General features: G+C 42.9%; 1 protein-coding gene across 2 annotated transcripts in view; it reads right to left on the bottom strand.

The window, feature by feature from the left end:
• Window positions 1-26972, bottom strand: part of EML5 (EMAP like 5) — a 332722-nt gene that overhangs the window by 48088 nt on the left and 257662 nt on the right. Inside the window, exons 28-31 of one of the 2 annotated variants that reach the window (XM_089778388.1) lie at window positions 13076-13154; window positions 12727-12834; window positions 10330-10459; window positions 5714-5812 (exon numbers count right to left, since the gene is read on the bottom strand). In XM_089778388.1, coding sequence (XP_089634514.1) covers window positions 5714-5812; window positions 10330-10459; window positions 12727-12834; window positions 13076-13154 — 416 coding nt within the window. The remainder of the gene's footprint in view (window positions 1-5713; window positions 5813-10329; window positions 10460-12726; window positions 12835-13075; window positions 13155-26972) is intronic. The other variant, XM_075926740.2, reaches the window with a different exon arrangement.

Raw genomic sequence — 26972 nt, 5'->3', positions numbered from 1 at the left:
ATCTGAACCGTTTTGCCCTGGATCAAGAGCAGAAAATGTTGGCATGCTGTACACCGCTCTTAGTTCCAGGAGATTTATATGAAGTTTGGACTCCTCTTTAGATGAGTGCCCCAACCTATGAGACAAATGTCTGTAGTAATTGCTATGGACAGTGGGTTGGGGTGAAAAGGGACCCTGCTGCAGACATTGGATGGATTTGTCCACCAGAATAGGGAGAATTTTATTTTGGTTGGGATAACTAGCAGTTCGGTGACATGGTGGTAGTGTGGTCTGTAGACTGTTCTTCACCATGTCTGTAATGGTTTCATGTGGAGTCAAGCATGTTGGTCCACAAATGCGGCTGCTGCCAAATGGCCTAGCAGCTGTAGACAGAGTTTGTCCAGGACTGGTGAGCTGTTTGGTTCTGTTCTGTTGAGACAAGATCCGTGAGTGTTAGAAACCTCTGATGAGGCACTGATGCTGTGGTTGATGCTCTGTCTAGGTGAGCATCAATAAATTCTAGCTGCCGTGTTGGTGTTAGTGTGTACTTTTGGTGGTTTAGCTTCAGGCCAAGCTTGTTAAAGAGGATCATACTAAGATTACTGCCTGTTAAGTCTGTTGGTGGGATGGTCCTTTCAACAGGCAATCATCTAATTAGAAGAATATAATTCCCAACTTGCTACTACTCTGAGGACTTTGGAAAAGACCCAAGAGACCATAGAAAAACTAAAAGGAAGGACCCTGTAGTGGAAGTTATTAATTGTGTACAGCAAATCGGAGGTATCGTCTGTGCGCAGGATGTATCGAGATATGAAAATATACATGCTCTTGGTCAAGAATAAGAATGCCAATCTCCCTTTCCCAATGCAGGAATGATTGTAGCAAGAGTTACCATCTTGAAATGCTCTGTGAGAATGAACTTGTTGAGCTGTGTAAATCATATCCATCCTCCTGTTTCCTTGCTCATGAGGAAATAATGGGAGTAAAACCCCATTCCCATGTGTTGTTGAGGTACATGTTCTCTTGCTCCAAGTTGCAAGATATGATTCAGCTCCTGCATGAGAGTGGCCTCGTGAGATGGATCCCTGAAGAGGGACGTGTGTAGGGATAGGCAGGTGGGGTTAGAAGACAATGGAAGACAGTAACCAGTTAAAACAATTTCTAGCACCCATCTGTCCATTGTAATGGTGTTCTAAGTGGGATAAAAGGATGCTAGGTAGCTCCCAAATGGGTCAAAAGTGATAGGACACTGTTCGGGAGAAATTGGGGCTCTTTGGCCCTTGACCAACTCTTCAAAAAGTTTGCCTTGATGTTGATGCCTGTTTTCACAGTGTCTCAGAGACTGTGTGAATGGGGTGGCTCTGAATCTTTGAGTAAAGACTCTTCTTTGTTTTCTTTTAGTCATAGGCATATGTAAGCTCAGAGTCTTCAGAATGGACCTAGAGTCTTTCAAGGTGTGTAAAGCAGCATTAGTGGATTTGGCAAAGAGCTTGGAGCCCTGAAACAGCAAATCTTCCTCCGTCAACTGGACCTCCCTGGGTAAACTTGACAGGTGCAACCAGGACACACACTATAACCACTGCAGTGAAAACAGAACATGCCACGGTGTCCACTGAATCAAGTGCAGCCTGGAGTGCAGTGCAGGCAATGAGTGAACCCTCATTTATGTTTTCCCTATATTGCTCTCATAGCTCTTCAATAAATGATGACATTTGTGTAAAAACACTGTGAGTGTATTTCACTAGTAAGGCAGCATAATTCACTATCCTAAATTGAAGGAATGCTTTTCTACTCTTTCTACACTTTTGAAGGCTAAATCTAGCCACTTCCAATGCCTATCATAGGGAGTAGTACATGCTGTGTTCTGCTTGCTTCTCTAATTCACTGTATCCACTACTAGAGTTTGGCATGGGATGAGTGGATAGAAAGTCTGCTCACCTCAAAAAAGATATTTTGGCCTTGGAAAGGGTTCAGAAAAGCGCAACTAAAATAATTAGGAGTTTGGAACGGGTCCCATATGAGGAGAGGTTAAAGCGACTGGGACTTTTCAGTTTAGAAAAGAGGAAACTGAGGGGGGATATGATAGAGGTATATACAATCATGAGTGCTGTGGAGAGGGCCGATAAAGAAAAGTTATTTATTAGTTCCCTAAATAGAAGAACTAGAGGACACCAAATGAAATTAATGGGGAGCAGGTTTAAAACTAATAAAAGAAAGTTCTTCTTCACATAGCGTGTAGTCAACCTGTGGAACTCCTTGCCAGAGGAGGCTGTGAAGGCTAGGATTATAATAGAGTTTAAAGAGAAGCTAGATAATTTCATGGAGGTTAGGTCCATAAAAGGCTATTAGCCAGGGGATAAAATGGTGTCGTTGGCCTCTGTCTGTCAGAGGCTGGAAAGGGATGGCAGGAGACAAATCACTTGATCATTGTCTTCGGTCCACCCTCTCTGGGGCACCTGGTGTTGGCCACTGTCAGTAGACAGGATACTGGGCTAAATGGACCTTTGGTCTGACCCAGTACGGCCGTTCTTATGTTCTTACATTCCCTATGGTGCAATGTAATACTTTTTGTCTGATCATTTGCATGAGGGAGGAATGGTGACAGGAGTCTGCCATATAAGCTTGGCCAGGTCCATTAGAGCTGGGTTCATTGGCAGGGCAAGCTTGCAGCAAGCAAGGCATGAAGGATATTGATAAGTTTGTGTCGCGTCTCTGGTAAATGTTCCAGATAAATTTCTAAGGAGTCAGCCACCCTTTTGTACAGCTCTTAAAAAGATTTGAAATCATTCCCTAAGGTCTGGGCTGAGGGGGCATGAGGATGTCATCCGGAGAAGAAGAGAATGTGTGTGCTAGTGCTGGTGAGTCAATGATTGCTTTCTCTTCCAGCACTTCTGGATCTTCCTCTGAATCAACAACAGATGGGTAAACCAACTGGGCTGGGGAGTTCTGTGATCTGTTTCATGGAGCTGGATGTGGAAGAGGCTGAGAATGTGGAACCCTATATATGGCCCATGGGTTCAATTCTGGCCAATTAGAAGGCACTGGCATAGGTGGGGGTAGCCACTGAGGAGGTTGCCACTGGAGTGATTGCTGAATTGGTCTGGGTGATGAGTGGCAGGGGGTGTATAGACCCAGAGAGGTATCTTCCTCCTCATCACTGAACAGCAGGAGCACTGACCTTCTTGGTGTGATAGACAGGCTGAACTGAGAGGTCTTTGGTGTGCCATCAGTGACGAACAGCAGTTTTCCAGCCATTGAAGTAACTATGATGGCGCCACATTTCAAGAAAGATGTGGAGAAATTGGAAAGGGTACAGAGAAGAGCGACAAGAATGATTAAAGGTTTAGAGAACATGACCTATGAAGCCAGGCTTCATGAACTGGGCTTGTTTAGTTTGGAAAAAAGAAGATAAAGGGGGGACATGATAGCGGTTTTCAAATATCTAAAAGGGTGTCACAAGGAGGAAGGCGAAAATTTGTTCCTCTTGGTTTCTGAGGACAGGACAAGGAGTAATGGGCTTAAAGTGCAGCAGGGGAGGTTTAGATTGGACATTAGGAAAAAATTCCTAACTGTCAGGGTGGTCAAATATTGGAATAAATTGCCAAGGGAGGTGGTGGAATCTCCCTCTCTGGAGATATTTAAGAACAGGTTAGATAGACATCTGTCAGGGATGGTGTAGACGGAGCTTGATCCTGCCTTGAGGGCGGGGGGCTGGACTTGATGACCTCTCGAGGTCCCTTCCAGTCCTATTATTCTATGATTCTATGATTCTATGTCCACATTTGTAGTAAAGGACTGTGGTAGCAGGAGCAAAATGCAGGACAATGTAGCACTTTAAAGACTAACAAGATGGTTTATTAGATGATGAGCTTTCGTGGGCCAGACCCACTTCCTCAGATCAAATAGTGGAAGAAAGTAGTCACAACCATATATACCAAAGGATACAATTAAAAAAAATGAACAAATATGAAAAGGACAAATCACATTGCAGAACAGGAGGGAGATGCAGGGGGGGGGGGGGGAGGAAGGAAGGTAAGTGTCTGTGAATTGATGATATTAGAGGTAGGGAGAGTGGGATGTTTGTGAGTTAATGGTATTAGAGGTGATAATTGGGGAAACTATCTTGGTAATGGGTGAGATAGTTCAAATGTTTGTTGAGTCCTTTTTGGAAAGTGTCGAATTTTAACATGAATGACAGTTCAGAGGATTCCCTTTCAAGTGCAGATGTAAAAGGTCTTTGTAGCAGAATGCAGATGGTTAAGTCATTGAGAGAGTGTCCTTTCTGGTTAAAATGGCAAGAAACTGTTTTCTCTTTGTGATCTTGTCTGATATCTGTTTTGTGGGCATTAATCCTTTGGCGAAGTGTCTGAGATGTTTGTCCAATGTACATAGCAGACGGACACTTTCGGCACATGATAGCATAGATTATATTTCTGGATGAGCAGGAATATGTGTTCTTGATCTTATAACTCACTTGGTTAGGTCCAATAATGGTATCAGCAGAATGAATATGTGGACAAAGCTGGCAACGGGGTTTGTTGCAAGGGAAGGTACCAGGGTTGGTATTAGTGTGGTATGTCCTGTGGTGGTTGGTAAGAATCATCTTGAGGTTAGGTGGTTGTCTGTAGGAGACTATGGAGTTTCAGTGCCACTCTGGGTGTCAAGAGAAATGCTGGTAAGATTGCCTGCAACAGCAGTGCTGACTGCTTGGTATGCAGAGTAGGTGAAGCAGGTGGTGGCATGGTGGCACTCGGCACCTAAGTGGAGTGGAGCTCTATCAGTGCCGAGGGGGCCAACATAGGTTTCACTTGGGAAGCTGACTTAGAGCTGACCCCTGCAGAGTCTTTCACTTCTGCTTCTCAGATCTCAGTGCCGGATGTACACAGATCCTCATGGCCTGTTGCTTTTGATGCCAATTTCTTTTTGCCAGGGAATCACCACAAAACGAAGATTAAGATTGTTTTTTTGAAGATGTTGCCAGAGCAAAGTCTGTGGATCTCGACCCTGAGGGAGCTGCCTTCTCTGACTCTGCTATTGGAGAAAGTTGCCTTGGCGATGTCATGTGCTCTGGATCAGAGGCTAGATGGAGTGATTTTCTAGAGCAACAACTTAAGCCTAAGCTCTCTATCTCTTCTGGTCCTTGCAGTGAGTTTCTTGCCGTGGGGGCATTGTTGGTCAAATGTATCTCACCCAAGCAATGGACACACTGGATGTGTCCGTCCGACATAGGGATTGAAAGCCTGCAGGTCAGACAATGTTTGAAGCCTAGGGAATCAGGCATGTCCAAGAAACAGACAAACCACAGAAGCAGGAACAAGATTTTGTAATTAAAAAATGAGAATAACTATAACAATTAACTAACAAGTAAATTATAGACATTTTAAGGCTAACTACTAAATCTAACTTCTTTTCCCCAGAAACTGCGAGGGAGACTACTGGGTTCCAACCCAGCTCAACAGTGTCAGAGAAGGAACCGAAGGGTCAGTTGGCTGCTCATGTGGCATAGCCACTCCAAATGGTGCATGCCAGCTGCACCGCATACTCAACCTACCAAGAGCACTTCTATCATCATTATTTGACCTGAAGCACAGCGGTGCTCAAACACCTAAGGTGGAGCATCCACAGGGACACTCCTCAAAGAAGAATCAAATAATCTTTGTGTTTTATTAATGAATTCAAATGACCCTAACTTCATGCTTATATGTTAATTTCATTTAAAAAAATACAAACATACCTACTTGGCCAGTTGCCACAAGGTTGGTAAACTTGGGGTGCTGATTTACAGTGAGGCACAGAATATCATCATTATGTTCCTGGTAAAAAGACTGAGAACCTAAAATAAAAGTATAACATAAATAATAGAATGTTAAAACCGTTATACATACATGGCAATGATTAATTTGAAAAAATCTAATATTTAATAGAGAATGCCATTATAATGACATAATGTTCTATTTACAGAACTTCAAGCCACCAATCACTAAATTCTACATCTGGATTTGATATATACAGTACTCCTCAATTATACTGGACAAGTCTCTTAACCTTTTTCCCTCAGCTTTCTCATTAGGTATATTGTGATGATGGATCAAATTTGTCCCTTGTGTAAATGCACAGACTTCATTGCTGTTACATTGGCTATTGATATGGGTCTACTTGCTTCCCTGCCCCATAGCTGAAAAGTAAATAATTGTAGTATCTCTCACTTTAATACTTTTGAAAATATTCCATGTTTTATATTAAAATACTTACCACAAACATAACAAAGGTTTTACAATATATACATCAGTAAATAACACCTTTGTTGAAAACACAAACCAACAGTGCACCAAAAGATAAAGTGACATGGAAAATCTACCTTATAAAGGAACGTGTGTTCTTATATATTTTCTGTGCCCTTTGTCAAAATATATTTTAAAAACAGCGTAGTCATCTTAAATGAGCTCCTGTGTAAGAATCTGCTCTGCAAATGGTAATATGAAAAAAAGCTTCCTGTTCTGACCACACCCCCTAAATTGTCCAAGTCCCAGGATGTGCTCCCTGACAAACTGAAGATGCATCAGTGGCTATGGTCACTGTTGGTGACTGATAAGCAAAGAGAAAATCCTGACATATACTGCTCTAAACTTCCCAGCATTACAAGAAATTCAAGCCTGTCCAGCGATTGATAACTTAGGCAACAGACCAATTTAATCTACACTGGAAGACAATGAAAGCATAATCTCGCATGTTGAACTCCATAAAGCAGGTAGAATGAAAGTGATCTTGAAATGATAGAGTTCATGATTCTAAGGAATGGTAGGAGGAAGAACAGCAAAATAAAGACAATGGATTTTAAAAAAATAAGGCTTTTAGCAAACTCAGGGAGTTGGTGCATAAGATCCCATGGGAAGCAAATCTCAGAGGAAAAACAGTTCAAGAGAATTGGAAGGTTTTCAAAGAGATTTAATTACAGGTATAAGATAGGAAGTATGGCAAGAGGCCACTCTGGTTCAGCCGGTAGATCTTCAATGATTTAAACATCAAAAGAGTCCTACAAAAAGTGGAAACTAGGTCAAATGATGAAGGATGAATATAAACAAATATCACAATTATATGGGAATAAAGTGAGAAAGGCCAAAGCATAAAATGAGATCAAACTATATAGAGATATAAAGGGGAATAAGAAAACATTCTACAAATACATTAGAAGCAAGAGGAAGATCAAGGACAGGGTAGGACCATTACTCAATGAAGAGGGAGAAACAATAACAGATAATGTGGAAATGGCAAAGGTGTTTAATGACTTTGTTTCAGTTTTCATCATGAAGGTTGATGGTGATTGGACATCTAAAATAGTGAATGCCAGTGAAAATGAGGTGGCATCCAAGTCTAAAATAATTAAAGAACAAGTAAAAAATTACTTGGACATGTTAGAGATCGTCAAGTCACCAAGGCCTGATGAAATGCATCTTAGGCTACTCAAGGAGCTGAGAGAGAAAATATCCGAACCATTAGCAACCATCTTTGAAAAGTCATGGAATACAGGATTCCATAAGACTGGAAAGTGGCAAATATAATGTTAATCTATAAAAAGGGTAATGAGAACCTGAGGAATTACAGACTGGTCAGTTTAACTAGTCAGTTTAACTTCTTCACCTGGAAAGATAATGGAGCAAATAATTAAGGAATCAATTTGAAAACATCTAGACGATAATGAGGTGATAAGTGACAGACAGAATGGAGTTGTCAAAGATTTGTCAGGTCCCACGTCTCCATTGTTATGGACTCCCAAGACATGTAGAAGTAGGATGACCTAGCCTTACGTGGAGGGGAAATGGCTTGAAGCCTGCTGACTAGAATGCTAGATTCAGAGAGAGACAGAGTAAAATTAGTGGCATGCCCAAAACTGGTGAAAAAACAGGTTGACTGGTTAAAACTGGATAAGAAGACTTCCTATAAGACTTGAGCCCCTTTCTGGAAAAGTTCTGCTCTCTATAAGATAATTCAACCTTAAAGAGCCTCTGAGGACAATAATGATGCTGATACTGTTGCCCTGGAAAGTGATGACTCTTTACTGCAGAGGTAAACATCACCAGCAAATGCATCAGTGCTCATCTTCAAAGGAATGTAATATTTTTTTCAGTTTTCTTTGAAAACAATATTTGATCATCAAAAGATAGGTCCTCAATCATGTAGATATCAAGAGCTATACCAGATCTATGGAACATGAAACCCTTCTCACTGTATAGCACAGGCATAAGTCTAGAAGTATCAGTCATGCCTAAACACTGACCACAGCGATATTTTTGCCACTAGTGTTCTTTTACAATGAACTCTTAAACTGTTCCCTGGAGGATTCTGGCAACTTACCTATAGTTTTATAATTTTTTCCCAATTTAGAAGGTTATACTTTTATCAAAGTGCCCAGTGAGTAGCAATGAGCATTGTAAGGATGAAGTAGAATCATTTTTCCCAAACAAGTCCAATTTTTTTGAGTCCTTGCCCTTTGGTGTCTCTTAACTTATTAGCTGCTCTCATGAAAAGAGAGTTGGGCACTGTATTTGTGTAGAAGCACCAAAATCAATTTGTAAGCACATGGTATCATTTATTCATATGCTTTATTATAGGTGTAAGGAAGCTGTATATGAGGTAGCTGAGGATTGAAGAATATCCATCAATGTATAGGTATCCTCTTGAACAAAACTGGGCCTGACTACCAAAGCTGAATGATTTAAAATTATCAAGTACAGGGGAGGAAGAATCTGGAAGAACCTAGCATCACAGAGTTATCTGGCAACAAAGAGAGAGAAAGCGGAGACCAGCTGTAGCAATGGAGGTTCAGAAAGAGAGGCTACTGGAAGAATAAGTGATCTCACTCTGGACTGAGCAACATCCCAGGGATTCCATGGAGGCCACTGTAAGTAGGGGTACAACACTGATAACCAGGAAAAACTGGGCCACAGACTCCTCTGTTAAGGAACAACCCTGGTGATGGCAGATGTATTAGCCCTACATTTGCAGAGAAGTGGAGCTTTTCTTAAGTAAAAGATATCATAAGATACAAATTTTGCTAAGACACTGTAATGCATCTGGCACACTATTAACCTGAAAGTGGTGTTTCCCAAATTTGAACCACTAGGTAAATTGCCTGTATTTTCAAAACACTGATAATGATAGGGAACAGTAAGTCCTTTGAAACTCTAAGTCTATCATTTAAGAGTAATACTGAGGATAGTTGATGTGCATGCATGGAAGGGCTGAGGTGAGATACTGATTTAAAAAATGAAGACATAAAAATAGTTCCAATAATGTTTTCAAAACCTCTATAAAACATTTCTAAAACCGTTTTTCTGTGACATAGATGGGAAACATGAAATTGCTGTGTGATTCAAAGGTTTTTATTGGCATTTGTTCTGGAAGATGTGCATAACCAAATAATATGGCTACTCACATGCATTCACTTGATCATGTCATCTTTAAGAAAAGTCAATGAAAATCATAGCCAATGCATTTCTATACTGTCTTTACTTTGTAAATGTGATTAATTCAAAGGACCCACAGAAGCTTTCACTGTACATTTTATTATATAGCCACATGTTTTTAGGGAACATTGTATACACATTCCAACTAATCATTTGGATTAATTTAAGAGAAAATTGCATGCAGCAATGCTGACATTTTAAATATATTAAATGTTAAAATAAAAACGTTTCATTTAGTCTCATGAGCAACTGTCAAAATTTGCACCATGCTTGTCCCTGCAGGTGGAACAGAAACTTTAACAGAAACTTTACTTTGAGACTTTAATTTTAGTTTTGCAATTCCTCTTTCACTACAAACCAAATTCAAAACAGTATATGAAAAGTAAAACTTGGGAAAATTCAAACAGTAGCAGCACACCTCATTCTACTTGATAGGAGGGAATCTAAGATGGCAATCATAACATGGAAGGTTTGACAGGATCCTGGGATATGTGATGTGTCTCACAGCATCACAGTGAAAAATTGCAATGTCTCTTAAATTACAAATTATTTCACAGTATATTGCTGTCAGCTGAAAATGTGAAGATAATTACCTTTTGAACACATATGATGCTGGTATATGGAAGTAGAGTACTACTGAGTTAAGAAAACTGATACTGAAATAACTGGATTAGTACAGCTCTTTCCAAATATTGTTCCAAAGGGATTTACTCAGATCTCTTTTAACTACATAGCACTAATAATAGAGTTTTATGTAGATTTTCTTCTGTAAATAATTATTTTACATTTTTTTTCAGACACCAGTAAGATTTTACATATACTGCTTTTCACATGGGTGTTGCCTGTACACATGAGCAGAGAGCTTTTCCTAAGTAGTTTTTCCTACCTGTTGCCACGTTATACAGAATCCCAACAGATGCAGTATGATAAATTATATCAGCACCATCATTCAAATAGTGCACATTGTTCCTGCAGTCTTTGCCTCGATACCCAAATACCAGCTCCAACACTAGATCCTAAGAAAACAGATGTAAATCTATTAAATAGTTTAAAACTTCTTTATGAATAAAGAAAGCATTCCTAGTGCTTTATTTTTTAAACATGTTTACTTGCCTATATTCAAAGGAAAGTGAATTTTTAATGGTTCCCCCAAACACCTGAGACTGATATGCTGCCTGTTACACAAGTATTTCGTGCTATATCCCAGACCCTACCAAAATCATAGCCATGAAAAACACATCATGGATCATGAAATCTGGTCTCTCCCAGTGAAATCTGGTATTTTGTGTGCTTTTACCTTATACTGATCTGATTTCATGAGGGAGACCAAATGTTTCTCAAATTGGGGGTCCTGACCTAAAAGGGAGTTGCATGGGGGTTGTAAAGTTATTTTAGGGGGGGTTATGGTATTGGCACCTTTACTTCTGCACTGTTTTCAGAACTGAGCAGCTGGAGACTAGTGGATTCTGATTCAGGGTCCAGAGTTGCAGGAAGCAGTGCAGAAGTGAGGGTGACCATACCATACCACACTTACTTCTACACTGCTGCTTGTGAAAGCTATGCTTTCAGAGCTGGGCTCCCAGCCATCAACTACCACTCTGCAGCTGCCCAGCTCTGAAGGCATTGCTACAATGAGCAGCAGTGTAGAAGTAAGGATAATAGTACTATAACCCCCAACAACTCCTTTTTGGGTCAGGACCCCTATTTAATTATAATACAGTAAACTTCAGATAATATGGCACCTTTAGGACCCAGGGGGTGCCGGATTGTCAGATATGCTGGACTATCGGAAGGGGGGGCTATGAGGAGTCTGGGATGGGGTGGGGGGATGCCACACCAGACCCCTCATAACCCCCCCCTTCCGATAATCCAGCTCTGCCCCAGGCGTCCCTGATTCATCCCCTGCTGGTCAGTTTCAGCAGCGGCTGAATCGGGTATGCCTGGGGCAGAGCAGCTGGGGTACTGCCGGGTGGGTCCTGTAGCGACGCTCCTCGGTGCTACGGGACCAACCCGGCAGCACTCCAGCTGCTCTTCCCCAGGAGTCCCCAAGAGCAGCTGGGGTGCTGCCGGGTTGGTCCCGCAGCCCGAGGGGCAGCGCTAAGGGACCAACCAGCAGCACCCCAGCTGCTCTGCCCCCGGCTTCCACGATTCAGCTGCTGGTCAGCTTCAGCAGCGGCAGAATCGAGGACGCCAGGCACAGAGCAGCTCCAATTGTCCGGCAGCTGGAGTACTTCTGGGTTCCTGATGGTGCCGGACCATCAGGAGTGCCGGAGCATTGGATGCTGGACCAATGGAGTTTTACTGTACTGTGAAATTTTAGGCTGAAATAATTAAACTTACTATTTTAAAAATCTTATTACTCTGAAATTGACCAGAATGTATTATGAATTTGATAGGGCTCCAACTATATTTTTTGGTGCCTCTTAATAGAAACAAATTTTTCACAAATACAGAGTATACCCAGCCTCATCTGGCAAAAAGAATACAATTCTTGATATACAAAATACTAGAATACTAGCATGATTAGTTTTCTACACTAGTTTTATATCTCCATAATCTACCTGATGCTCAGCTTGGAGGAGTAGGGGAACTGGAATGCAGATATGGTGCCTAAAAATTCCTAATGCATCATGCCAACATATTACATAATATTCCAAATATATTCTTTAACATTAATTAAACATCTACATTATTAATATTCTGAAAATATGATTTAATATTACAATAGCATTCAGATGCCTACTGATGATCAGGACCCCACTGTGCTTGACAGTGATACAGAGGAAGAGACACTCCCAAATTTAAAGCCCTTACAATTTAAGCAAACAGTTCACATATGAAAAGGTGAAAGAATGGGGTACTCATATGTACAGGAAGTGAGAGAGAGAGAGAGAGAAAGAGAGAGAGGAAAAAAATACTAAGTAAGGCCCCAAATCTTGCAATTCCAGACATAATTGCAAGACTGAGGTCTAATCCCACCTAACCCTAAAGACATCATTAATTGGCTGATCACTTACAAGCTTCAGCAGAGATGAATTTTGAATAAAGTTTTAAAGGAGAAGGCTGAAGTGAAGAATTCAGGTGAATTTACAGATGAGTTCTAGGAGGGTATTTCATGAATAAAGGGCAGAGCTAAATTTACTGCATGCCTCTGAATAAACCTCAGAATTAAAGATAATTTGTTTATCTGTTTTAGTGACCTACTGGTAATACAAGGCATGGCCACATGGAAATATCAGAGTTCTGTCCAAGTGTGATATTATACTGATAACCCTACACTCACCCAAGAGGGACTCCATACCACACAGGCTGAAAGTGTTGTTTCTGTAACTGACAGACTCTGAAGAAAGCTGTGGCTCAGACACGTTTGTGGGATGGGGTGACATTGGACCTTCCAAGGATCAAAAGAAAAATGAAAGATAAAAGATCCTAAAGGATCCCCTCCCCAAAAAAAAAAAAAATTTGCTGTTTTGTACATATAAGCTAGTAAATATTTCCGTCTTTATACTAACTTTTCCATATACAACCATTCACTTTATTAATAAGCAAATCAACTTTTTTGGACAAAACACTAAACATTGGGACTAAGGGAACATTAAAATAGAAAAAAAAAAGTCTGTGATTTTCCTTACCTCTATTGGTCTCTTTTTTTTGCCAACATTATTTGTCTGAAGTTTTTCAGGCTGTGGCAGTGCCCTACTAACTGGTGGTCTGAAATAGAGAACTGTGAATAAGAAAAGGCTGTCCGTCACCCATTCTGTATTAGAGAGAGTATAGTCTAATCTGTTATCTGGGTACAGAAAACTGTTAAATAGCTACATTGCTTACCTTGTCATAAAGAAAAAAGACCACTGTGAAAATAATAGCTTTATTTGATTGCAGAAGTGTCACAATTTACATTGATCAACTTGATAAGTTTTTGCTAATTCTAAAATTATCAATTGAGTCAATTCAAATCCTTATTTTACAATAAGAATCATACAAACATTCTTTACTTCTAACAGCATGTTCTTTCCCTTTCAAAGCAAAAATTATTGTTGGATGACCTCCAAAAGTTTAGAGGCTTGTCTGAACTATGTAAACCCATTTAAGGTTATCCCACCCATTTCCACAACTTCAAACAGACCCCACTTATCTACCTCCCTCCTTTCCTACATTCCTTCAACAGACCCTAGATACTCATCTCTTCCAACAACTGTAAACATTTCTGCTGTGCCTTGAGTACCGTAAATAGAAGTTAGAGACAGAAGAGACCTATTAACATGCAATCCATCTCTTTATAAATGCATGTTTGCTGTTATATCTTTACAGTATATGTTCAAGGGTTCTGGTTAGTCTAGTTATAAATTGTCTCAAGCAATGTGCTTCCATCAGTTTACTAGGAAAATCTTATTATAATGATTTGATCAAAATATATTTGTGTGTGCTCCACTGTAGGTTTTTGATCATTATGGTGCTGCAGATGAGAGATTTTTCAGTACTTGGCTGGGACATGCACACATCATGGCTGTGTCTAGACTGGCAAGTTTTTCCGAAACCTGCCAGCTGTCTACACTGGTTGCTTGAATTTCCGGAAAAGCACTGACGATCTCATGTAAAATCATCAGTGCTTTTCTGGAAATACTATGCTGCTCCCGTTCGGGCAAAAGTCTTTTTCCGAAATACTTTTGCTCAAAAGGGCTAGTGTAGACAGCACAGAACTGTTTTCCGCAAAAAAGCCCCGATCGCGAAAATGGCAATCGGGGCTTTTTTGCGGAAAAGCGTGTCTAGATTGGCCACAGACGCTTTTCCGCAAAAAGCGCTTTTGTGGAAAAGCATCCTGCCAATCTAGATGCGCTTTTCCGAAAATGCTTTTAACTGAAAAGTTTTCCATTAAAAGCATTTTCGGAAAATCATGCCAGTGTAGACGTAGCGAATAGGTATCTTGTATTATTCAGACCTTAACAGTGAGGCTGTTCAGTGTGGTGGAACACTGCATTGACTACCAGAGAATTGGGCTGAGGATGGAAGAATAAAAAGTCCATGTGCTTAACAGGAACAAAATATTTCCTATCAGCCTACTTGCTGGTTGGTGTAATGGACACCAGAGTCTGCCATGTATCATCTGATACTTCCATAATGGCTTCACCTACGGGCAAAGTGATCTTTGATGGTACAGTAGGCTGTAGAATCTGGGTGAGTTTGTGTTGTTTCTCTTATACCTTTTGGAGAGTTATCTCTTGGCTTGCAGCCACTCTCTTAAATTCCTGAAATTATTTAATGTCATCTGAAGGTGAGGGTGTCATTGCTATGGCAGCATTGTCTGGAGCCAAGGAGGAATTATACAATGGAGAAGTTTCTGGAGATTAATTCTGTAAGGCATTATCCCTATGTCGGGCATCCTTATCCTGAGCTTGTGAAGGAGGGATGCTCAGAGCAAATGGGAGAATGGAAGGGGCAGAATATTGACCCCAATAACATGTCCCTGGGTCCCATGGTGGCCATTGTATAGGATAAGGGGAGGTAGAAATGGTCGTGGTTGTCCATACCACAGTTGACACTGAGCAGAGTGTTGAGGCTTAATATGCCTCAAGGATCAAACCTACAATGGGTGTCTATGATGCCATGGGGGCCATCCATAAATAGGAAAGAGGCGTTGAGAAGAAAATCTGCTCCCTGCTTGTCCCTGTTCTGATGGCTGTGTAGTGACAGAGCAGGTAATAAAGATGGGTAATCTAAAGGTTGCACTAGAGACCAGACAGTGCCAAAGAGTGGGGAGTGTGGTGCCTTTGGTGTAGGAGATGAGTTAGTGAAGCTTTCACTGGTGCTAGCGTATCTAGACCGGTGCTGGGTCTGATGCTCAGTGCTGGATGGTGCAATGGCACCAGTGGAGGTGGCATCGAAACCAGCAGTGTTTCCAGTACCAAGTCCCATGCTGAGGGACTCGGTATCTTATGGTGGGAAGTAGCTATCGGTCAAATGTACTCTGATCAAGCTAATTAATAAGGCCACTTGCTTGAGGATAAGAAGGTAATTTAGCATGAGAGAGAGAAGTGCTGTCAATGAGTTGATCTGCCTCTATGTGTACCATACAACAAACCGTTTCTATTTGTAGGAATAGGAAAAGCAAGTGGAAGGTTTCCTTCTGTGAATGAACACTTGCTGGACTTGATCTAAATATTCTAGCTCTGTGTGGGAGAGCCATGAAGGAGCCAGGCTGTGAGATGAAGTTTTGGGAAGTCGAGGTAGATTTGCTTTCCCTGTCCCAGAATAATCAGATTGCGTTGCAGACGAAAGAGGAATTGGGGTCCGGATGGACTTTGTGATCTGAAATGGATACCAGGGTTGCCTTAGCCAGGTGGGAACCACCCTGACGTTGTCTGTTCTAATCTTTTGCATCATCTTGGATACAAGAGGAATTGGGGGGCAGGAAGCACAACAGAGGGTCTCCTTCCAGGTGGTGAGACCCTTGTCTGATGCCTGCCCTCATGCAGAAGCCTATTCACTTGTAGTTGTGGGGAGCTGAAAAGAGATTGATGGTTTGTTGTACCCACCTGAGGAAGATGAAATGCAGAACAGAGTTGTAGAGGACCTACTTGTGATGTCAGAGAAAGTGTCTGCTCAGTGCATCTGTGGTGATGTTGTGACAGCCTGGTATGTGTGCCACAGAGAAGTGGATATTGTGAGGAATGCAGAAATTCCAGAGTTTTATTGCTTTGGTGCACGTTGATTGGGATCTGGTTCCCTCCCGCCTGTTTATATAGAATATGCAGGCAATGTTGTCTGTCATCCCACACCCACAATCGTTGCAGAAGAAAGGAAGAAAGTGGCAGCAAGCATTGTGAACAGCACAAAGTGATAGGAGATTGATGTGTAAAGTCACCTCTTGAGTTGACCATTAACCCTGAGCTGTATGACTTAGGAAAGTGTACTCCCCGTCCTATGCAAGAGACATTGGTTGTCACTACACGTGAAAGGATCTGTGGTGTAAATGAAACCCCTGAACATAAATTGACTGAGTGGGTCCACCACCTGAGTGACTGCTTTATGGTATGTGGTGTAGTGAGGCAAGTAAGAATGTTAAAATGCATATATTTATGTAAACATGTAACTGCTGAAATTTTCACATTTACAGTTACACATTTACATGTGGGGATAGACGATCATTGGCTCTCACCTGCCCACTCCCATGCTGTTGTCTCTGTGGAAGGCAGTAGTGCGGGGAAAGAGAGGACAGAGTTCTTTAGGTGCCAGTGATAGCTTTGCTGTGGCCAGTGTCAGAGATGCCTGGAGCATCGTAAATCCTGATGCGGAATGCTCTCTGTGCTGATGTGGCAGATTATATAGGTGACCATTTCTTTGTGGCACTGAAGAAATCCCCTTATTTTACAAGGTTTTAGAATGAGATGAACTCAGAGGCTGTTTGCCTGGGTCCAAGGTTGGATGGAAGGATTTCTCCATCAGAATTAGTTTCAGCCTTAACTCTCTGTCTCTGCATGCCCTAGTTTTTAGTTTGCTGCAGTGGGAATATTTCAGAGGCACATGAGCTTCCCCAATGCAGTGGACACACTGTGAGTGTCCGTCAGACATGGGAATCTCATCCATACATGAGAAGCAGCATTTAAAGCCTGGCAAGCCAGGCATATTGTGCAACTAAGAAATTTTTTTTAAACTTGAAGTTAACAATTAACAAACTAACTAGGAACTAACCATACTAAGAGTAATAAGTATAGTAATGAGCAGGGCTCGACGAATCTGCTTATCTACTCGCTCATGGCAAGTAGATTTCAGCCAGTCACCCCGTTCACTGGCAGTTCGCGCATGTACAGCGCAGGTCTCGCACATGCATAGTGCAGGGCTGGCAAGTGGTTTTCGCCGTGATGGTCGAGCCCTGGTAATGAGTAATAACAACGAAGATTTTTTTCTTGTTTTGCAGGACTGTGGAGATCTGTCTTAGGCCAGGGGCCATTGAGAAGGAAGAGGAGGGCTCAGGCTATGAATGTGTGATGGTGGTGGCACTGCATGTGCGCAGCCCACATGGGACTGTTAGAGGAATCTCTGATCCAGGCATCGGGATAGCACCAAGACCAAACATGCAGCACCCACAGGGACATCACTCAAAGAAGAAAAGGAAGTTACTTGCCCTGTGCAGTAATGACTGTTCTCCAAGGTGTGTGCCCCTGTGGGTACTCCACATAAGGTGACAGGTTGTCCCCAGAGCTGCAGAATTGGAACTTTTTCATAGCAGTTAGGCTGCACGTGCGCAGCAGGTGGCTCACGCTGCTGGTGGCTGGATGCTTCATGTGTGTGCAGCCCAACTCCCCCTTTTAGTTCCTCATCTACCGTAGAGGGAAGGTTGTGGAGCATCCGCTGGGGGACACACATCGAAGAACAGTGGTTACTGCACAGAGTGAGTAACTTCCTTATCTTCTTCAGGTGATATCCCCATGGGTGCTCCATGTCTGCCACCAGCTGAGGCACGATGACGTAATGCCTAGAGAAAGCGTGGTCGGATGACCAAGAATGTCTTTCGAGGAGCACACTATTCAGGAATGCCATAGATGTTACTGTAGCATGGGTGGAGCATACTCTTGGTGTTATCATCAAAGGTTTGTTGCAAAGAGAATGACACTGGAATATGCAAACTGATATCACAGTTTCGAAATGTGTTGTATGGAGATTGGGTTGCCCTTGGAGGAGTTTGCAACAGAAATGAATGGGACTGAGGACTTGTAGAATGCCTGAGTTCTGTCGATATAAAAAACCAAAGCCCTTCTAACATCCAGGGTATGGAGCATAGTGTGTCTTGGAGATGTGAGTGGTTTTGGGGAAAATGTAGGTAAGACTATGGGCTCATTGAAGTGAAAACAGGTGCTGACTTTAGGCAGAAAAGCAGGATACAGTCTCAAAGTCACTTTGTCTTTGGCAAATACAGTGTATGGTGGGCCCATTATTAGGGCTCCTATCTCACTGACTGTCCTAGCAGACATGATGGCCACCAGAAAAAGCATCTTCACTGTGAGGAGCAGGAGTGAACATGTGGCCATAGGTTTAAAGGGGGGGGGGGTCTCATAAGGAAATCCAGAACCAGGTTTAGGTCCCATTTTGGTGCTGGGGCCCCATGAAGAGGGTAAAGGTTTTGGAGTCCTTTGAAAAATCTTCTAGTCACCTGATTCGCAAATACTGATGACCCCTCAATGTGGTTAAGGAAGGCTGTAATGGCTGCCAGGTGTACTTTAATGGAAGAAATGGACTGGCTGTCACTCTTTAAGACATGTAAGTAATCAGGGACCGTATGGAGTGGGGCTTCGCTGGGATCAACATGCATCTGATGACACCAGGATGAGAAGCTTTTCCACTTTTGCAGGTAAGTTGTTTTCGTGGATTGACACCTGCTATGAAGGAAGAAATTTCTTACTTGCTCAGAGCAACCAGATTCAGCACCATGGAACCAGACAGGAGCCTACCAGGGAGATGAAGGATCCGAGGATAGGGGGTAGTTTGCCAGCTTTTTGGGAGAGGAGATTGCGTAGGTGTGGGAAAGAATAAGGTGACTCGAAGGACATGTGCTGAAGGTAAAATAACCAGGTCCGTTTGGACCAGGCTGGGGACACTAGGATGACTCGAGTTGCATTTGAGCAGATCTTGCGCAGGATTCTGGGGATCAATGGCACTGGAAGGAAGGCATAGTGAATCAGTTCATCCCATGGAATTAGGAACGCATCTCCCCTAGATCCCTTGCCCAGTCCTGCTCAGGAGCAGAAATGAGGACTTTTGGTGTTGCTTGTGGTTGCAAAGAGATCTGTTGCCAGACAGCCCCACCTGTGAAAAATGGAACCTGTCACCTCTGGGTAGAGTTTCCACTTGTGATCTATGGTGAAAATTGTGGCTCAGAATGTCCACCATGACATTGTTGACTCCTGGTAAGTATGCGGCTTTTAAAGTGACCCCATGCTCTACACACCAATTCCAAAGATGGACAGCCTCTGCAGAGAAGGAGTGGGAATGAGCTCCACCTTGTCTGTTTATGTAAAACATGGTGGTAGTGTTGTCCATAAGTATATGGATGGTACAGTTGGTGATGGATGAGACAAAGTGTCTGCATGCATTCCTGACAGCTCTGAGCTCCAGGAGACTGATTGCAGGAGGGCCATGTGAAGTAACCATTTGCCCTGTACTGTGTGGTGATGCGGGTGTATGCCCCACAGCCATGGCACTTGAGTCCGATCTCATCACCGCAGGTGCCTGGCACGTCTCCCCTGCTCACTCTGGGGGATGGATGAGACATCAGTGATCTGACTGGTGAGACCCTGCTCTTCTGATGTCTCTGTGGTGTTGGGGAGGCAGATCTGTGTTTCAGAGGGGCTGCCACCAGAGTAAATGGAGAGAGGTTGCAAAGCCTTCTCAAGGAGGGTCATGTGGAGCCTAAGCTCCTGATCCTTTCTTGGCCTGGCAGTTAAACTGTGGCAATGAACACACTTCTGTGGTGTGTGCGGTTTCCCCAGACATCGTATGTAGCAGCTATGGCCATCAGAGGCCAGCATTGAATCGTTACAGCTGCTGCACTTTTTAAAGCCCTGAAAGCCCAGCATAGCAGGATCCGTTAACATTTGAGAATGGGGGGAAGGGTTCTTATGTAAACCATTGGCTAGATTGTGTGATAAAAGCTTGCTGTTTCGAGTCTTCTTAACTTTGTTTTTGTTTGTTTGTTTTTTTCAGGTGATAAGCAGCGCAGCTGGCTGGAGGAGAGTGGAGCTGCTGAAGTGGTCCATGCGAACCACTGCTGAGGGAACAGCTCATCTTTTTCCTCAAAAAAAGTACTTTGTAACTAAATGAAGTTACAAGGTCAGCAAGAGAGATTGAAAGTTTCCATGAGGAGAGGAATGCCTGAAGTGGCAAGAGAACTCGGTCCATAACCGAGGGTGGTAGAAGAGGAACTGAAGTGAGGAGTCAGGCCCTGTGTGAAGCGTCCAACTGGCAGCAGTGCAAGCCATCTGCTGTCCACGCATGGCCCAACTGCTAATTTCTATGAAAAATCTCCAATTCTACAGCTCCGGGGCCAACCCATAACTTTACATAGAACGTACATGGGGACATCATCCAAAGAAGAACTAAGATTTTTTTGTTTGTTTTTCTGACAGGAAAGGAGATAGCACTGCGGAGTTCCATCTGCAGCGAGGGATGCTAGATAAGGAACTAAGGAGGGCTGAGCCATGCATGTGATCTCTTAAGGTGTGAACACTGCAAGATACCTATGGAGCATACATGACCCAGCTAACTACTATTGAACAATCTCCAATCTGCAGCTCTAGGACAACTTAACGCCTTCAGTGGAACACCAACAGGGAAAGCACTCAAAGAAGAACATAAATGGTTTTAGTCACAAAGGACAACTATACATATATTTTAAAAAGAAAAAGAAATATATTTTATTGACCAATTTTATGCAAGTGTTGCTAACAAATTTGCAAGCGCAATAAGGGCTGATTCTAGATAATACCCTTAGTTATTTTTAAAAAATCTATCAGAAAAAGTAGTATTAATTCAAAACTGGGGATTTAAGAAGTCTTTCTGAAGTATAAATTATTTAACTCAGCTGGGTTTTTAAAAGAATTAGTTATCCATCATTCTTTGCCTTTGAAAAGGGAGGTTACTTACCTTGTGCAGTAACTGATGTTCTTTGAGATGGGTGTCTCTGAGGGCGCTCCATTGTAGGTGCTTTGGCGCTGCTGTGATTATAGTCGGATATTTTTAGCAGCATTACCCTGGGTGCCAATTCACATGAGCAGTGCCGTTTCACTGTGCAGCAAGTGTGCAGGCATGGACATTGTCAATTTTCTCTCTGTTCCTTCTCTACTGCAAAGAGAGAGGAGGAGGAAGGGTTGTGCAGCACCCAAAGGGACACCCATCTCGAAGAACCATCATTACTGAATAAGGTAAGTAACTTCTTCTCCTTCAAGTGGTGTCCCTGTGGATGCACAATTCAGGTGAGTAGGTAGCAGTACCTGCCATACTGTGATGATTGTTGGAGTCGTATATGTGAAGAAGCAAGGACCACATCTGCTAGAGTGGTAGTAGATATGGGTCCTTTCAGTAGGGCATAATGTTGTGCAAAAGTATGATGGGAACACCATGTTGCTGCTCTACAAATGTTGGCTAGTGGCACATTATGTAGGAAAGCAGTTGATGTCGCCATCACATGTGGGGAGTGTGCCGTAATAATCTGTAGTGGTTATTTTCCATGAAGCTGGTAAGCCATGTAGTCGCAGATGGCAATCCACTTGGAAATTCGTTGCGTGGAGACAATTGTTCCCTTGTGAGGACTGGACAAAGGAGTGAAGAGTCTGTCTGATTTCCTGGTCTCCTTGGTTCTCTCTATGTAGAATGTGAGGGCTTATCTGGCATCTAGGGTGTGCAAGATGGATTCTCTTGAAGAGATGTGAGGTTTAGGAAAGTAAGTGGGTAAGTATAAGGGTTCATTTAGGTGAAAGTCTGATATAACTTTGGGGAGGAACTTGGGATGAGGTCTGAGCTTGACCTTATCCTTAGTAAAGGTAATGTACAGTGGGTGAGCCGCAGATGTTATTGCCACTATGAAAGTCACTTTCATGGATAGGTATTGTGGTGGGGCCATGGCTAGTGGTTCAAAAGGTGGCCTAAGCTTGCCTAGACTACAGGGTTTTTTCAAAAAAAGTGGCCTTTTTTCAAAAACAATTTCCCCTGCGCCTAGACTACTGCCATGCTCTTTTGAAAGTAAATTGAAAAAACACTGCAGTTTTTTTGACTGCGGAAAACCTCATTTTACGAGGAGTAACACCTTTTTTTTTAAAGTGCTACTTCGAAAAAAGGCGCTATGTACTGCAAACTGTGCTTTTTTGAAAGAGAGCATCCAGACTGCCTGGGTGCTCTCTTTCGAAAAAGGGGCATGCTTTTTTGAAAGTACTGGTTGTAGTCTAGACGCTTTTTTCCGAAAGAGGCTCTTTCAAAAGTATCTTTAAAAAAAAAACCTGTTTTGAAAGAGGCTTGCAGTCTAGACATAGCCCCAGCGAGTGTGTCAAGTATGATATTTAGGTCCCAAGGTGGTACAGGGGAATGTAAATTTGGAAGTGTTTTCCTCAAACCTGTTAAGAAGCGTTTCATCACTGGGTGTGCAAAGCGTGAGAGACTGTCAACTGGTTCATGGAAAGCTGTAATAGCAGAGAGATGGTCATGAACTGAGCTGATGGAAAGACCTGCGTCACTGAGGTCCATTAAGTACTCCAGTACAATAAGCAGGGCTCAACAAATCATTTCTACTTGCCCATGGTAAGTAGATTTCAGCCGGTCTGGTACATGCGTGGTGCGGGGCTGGCGCGTAGATCTCGCCGCGGTTTGTCAAGCCCTGACAATAAGTATGGTAGCAGTGTTTGGTTGTAATACATGAATGCCACACCACTCCTGAAAGCATTTCCATTTATTTTGGTAGGTGCATCTTATGGAGGAAAGTCAACTATTTAGTAGGATCCGCTTACTGTAACTCTCTCTGAGCAGATAAGTTCTTCATTTTGGAACCATAGAGAAGTCATACTGTGAGTTTCAGGGTTTCTAATGTTCGGGTTGTAGGTCTTGCCCCAGTGTTGAGTTAGCAAGTGAGGACTCATGGGGGAGGAATTGGTTGACTATTGATAGGTGAAGTAGGTAAGGGAACCAAGGTTATCTTGGCCTATAGGGAGCTATCAGAATTACCGCAGCCCAGTTGGAGCGGATATTGTTGATTACTTTGAAGAGTAAGGGGATCATTGGGAAAACAGAGTAGGGGAACAGTGCAGCGAATGGTGAAGGCATCTCCCTCCGATCTCTTGTCCTGACCTGCTCAGGAACAGAATCGGTGGCATTTGCAGTAGGTTGCTGTCACAAATAGATCTATGATCAGGAATCCCCATTGTCAGAAAATTAGAAGGAGAACATTGAGATTGAGTCCCATTTGTGTTGTTCAGAGAAGTGTCTGCTCAGTTTGTCAGACATGGTATTCTGTTGGGCTGGTATGTAAGTGGCAGTTGGGGTTGTCTGGTTCTTGTGGCACCAGGTCTAAAATCTGCACAGTGAACGTCATTGGGCATCCCCTGTTGATTAATGTAGAACATACAGGGTGTGTTGCCTGTGAACACTCCCTGTCGATTAATGGAGAACATAGAGGGTGTGTTGCCTGTGAAGATATGAATGGTTGTGCTCTTTGTAAGTGGAAGGAAGTGAGCGCATGCTTTGCAGATGGTCCTGAGTTCTAGGATGTTGATATAGGCGCATCTTGAGTTGAGACCATCTGCCCTATACCGTTCTTGTGCCACAGTGGGCACCCTATCCAAGAAGTGATGCATCAGTCATGATCACAACTGATGAATTTGGGTGATGGAAAGATGCACCAGCTATCAGATTGCTTGGAGAGGTCCACCAATTGAGAATTTGTAGGACTACTGGTAGGAGTATGAGGCACTTTGTGAGGCTGTGTCAGTTGGGAATGTAGACGGTCGTGAACCAGGACTTTAGGCAACACATATGTAGTCTCATGAATAAGATGACAAAAGTTGTGGCTGCTATGTGTCCCAGCATTTGAAGACGTATGCATGCAGTGGTGAAGGGTGTATGTTTGACTCCCCTGATAATGTTGCATAACATTTGGAATCGTTGCAGTGCGAAATAGGCTTTGGCTGTTGCTATATCTAAGAGTTTTCTATGAATTCTATCTTTTGGGTAGGTTGTAAGGTAGATTTCTGGATATTTATGAGAAGGCCCAGTTGGATGAAGCAATCTCCGATAATGTTTGTCATGGTTATTGTTTGTTGATGAGTGGGCCCCTTGATTAGGCAGTCATTGAGAAAATAATGGTGCTCTGCCTCATGAGGAAGGCTTTGACCACAGCTAAAGTCTTAGAAAATATTTGAGGAGCCCTGGACAGGCCAAAAGGGAGGATTCGATATTGGTTGTGTTCTTGACCTAACACGAACCTGAGAAATCTCCTTGTTGAGATTTCTGAAATCTAAAATTGGCCTCCATCTGCCTGTTTTCTTGGCAGTTAGGAAATAGTTGGAATAGAACCCTCTTCCCTGATATTGTGTGAGAACTGGTTCTATTACCCCGAGGCTAAGCAGCTTTTGTACCTCTTCTTGTAACAGGGGCTCATGAGCTGGGTCCCTGAAGAGGGATGGGGTAGCAGGTTAGATAGGGAGTATAGACATAAAAGGGATTGTGTAGCCCAGTTTGATGATCTTGAGAACCCATCTGTCAGTAGTAATAAGGATCCACTGTTGGTGAAAGGGTCTCATATGATGTAAAATTGTGTTCGGATGCACAGGCTCTTTGGGGTGGTCACTCAGACCTCTGACCAAAACTCAAATCTGCTGTTTATTTCAAGTGGGTTGAGTATTGGAGGACTGGTTGTGTTGAGTCCTTCTTCTATTAGGACATTGCTTGGGCCTGTTGTCATATGGCCTCTGTTGCTACCTGTGATAGTTCAAGTCTCTTGGTCTTTGGTATGGGGAATATCTGCGACTTTTATTAGGCAGGGTGTACATGCCTAACGTACGCAGTATGGAGCAGGAATCTTTCACTGAGTGTAACCCCTCATCTGTTTTTGTAGTGAACAGTTGATTCCTATCAAAAGCGAGGTCCTCCATCTTTGTCTGTAATTCTTTTGGGACTCCCAATGATTGTAGCCATGATGCCCTGCACATTACTATTGCTGTAGCTGCGGTCCTAATTGCTGTATCTGCCATATCCATTGCAGTCTGGAGAGCTGATTTTGCTATGGATTGGCCCTCTTTGATGCTGGATTAGAGATGAAATCTCTTGTTTTCAGGAAGGTCCTAGAAGAGATCTTGTAATCTGGAGTGGTGTGATGAAAATCTATTCCCTGCACAAATGAGAATGGTGTACCTGAGTGCAGGGCTTTTTGTAAGTAGTGCATCTTGTTAGCCGCTTTCTTATGCTCCGATACAGGAGCACATTTTAATTCTGGCTGCTGGGAACTGGCTTGTTCAATTGGTGCTCGGTTGCTTGTGGGTGCCAGCAGCGGTGGCATGTTCAGTTTTCTCAGTGCTGGCCAGTCAGCCACATTGGTGGGTGCCAAGGGTGTAGTTTGCCGTTTCAGTTCCAACTCAGTTCTCTTAGCTGAAGTCGATTTTCACTTCTCCACAGTGATGGGAGTAGATGGCACCAGGGACGCAGTGGGCAGTGATCATGCTGGGGAAGCCTGCAGCACTTGAGGGCCTCTGTGCAGCAATGAACTAGACCTCTCACAGGATTCTGAGCTCATTCTTGTCTCTGGGGACTTATCCCCTGGTGGTCAGAGGGATTTCTCCCAGAGGAGATTCTTCAGCTTCATTTCGCAGTCTTTCATTGCTCTCGCCATCATATTCTGACAATGCAGGCACTTTTGTGCTCCGGGGCTTTCACCTAAATATTTAATATAGGACGCCTGTGGATCAGAAACTGGCATTAGAGAAACGGAGTAGATGCAAGTGCTTAGAAACGATGGTATGCTAGTTTGGCCTGCGCTTAGATACAGTCCAATGTTGCACCTATGAAAAAACTAAGAAGGTATTATAATTAAATCTTTTCTGAAGCAAAGAAGGAACACCACTGCTGGGTTCTGACGAAAGCTTGAGGTGATTGAGAAGGAACTGAGGAATGGTTGACGATGCACGCACCTGCACATTCACTACAAAGCAAGACAGCACTGCACATGTGTATTGGCACCCAGGGTACGTCTGCTAAAAATATCCAACTATAAGCACAAGGGCACAAAAACACCTACAGTGGAGAGCCCACAGCGACATTCCTAAAGATGAAGGATAAGCTACAATAGATACTCATGAAGACAATGCCTCCAAAACATGAATGGCGGTAAACTTCTAATTTAAGTATTCTGCAGGCAGAAATCCTATCTAGGATACAGATCAAAAAGGGTATCCATTGGTTGGGGTATGGCACAAACTAGTTTTTCTGCCAGCTTGTTTTCCAAGTGAAAGACAGAAGACTAAGGAGTTCAAATATGGATCTTCAACTGAGCTGGGAAGCTTGGTGACTGGAAAGGTATTACAATTTTTGTTCTCAGAAACTCGTTATGCTACTTTTTCTTCCCTAAATACACAAACTGCATTAGAATCTCACACTACAGAGAGCTTAAGGAGAGGACAGAGACGGGAGAGGAACAGCTGTTGACCATACTTCCTCGGACCTAGCACCTGTCTCCAGTATTCTATGCCTCCTTATGTGGCCATGACATGCAGCAAGAGTCTTCCAACTTCTGAGTGCAGGGACAAAGAGTGAGAGAGGCAGGTAGGCTGGGTCAGACTCCCCACTCAACCACCCCTTAAAACACAAATCATCAGCCTGTGACTCCAGAGCTGCATGTGGCTCTTTGTCTGCCCACATGTGGCTCTTTGCCTGCCCTCTGTCTTAGTTATTCAAGAGCTCTAATGGCACAGGGGCGTTGTGGAGGGAGGGAAAGGGCTCTTTGTGCATGGCTCCAGTCAAACACCATTCCAGCATCTCACATTGGCCAGGAATGGGGAA

This window comes from Pelodiscus sinensis, chromosome 5, assembly GCF_052426305.1.
Source record: "Pelodiscus sinensis isolate ZL-2025 chromosome 5, ASM5242630v1, whole genome shotgun sequence".
Lineage (NCBI taxonomy): Eukaryota > Metazoa > Chordata > Testudines > Trionychidae > Pelodiscus > Pelodiscus sinensis.
The sequence above is the reverse complement of the archived record's forward strand: the minus strand, read 5'-3'. Positions and strand labels throughout refer to the sequence as shown.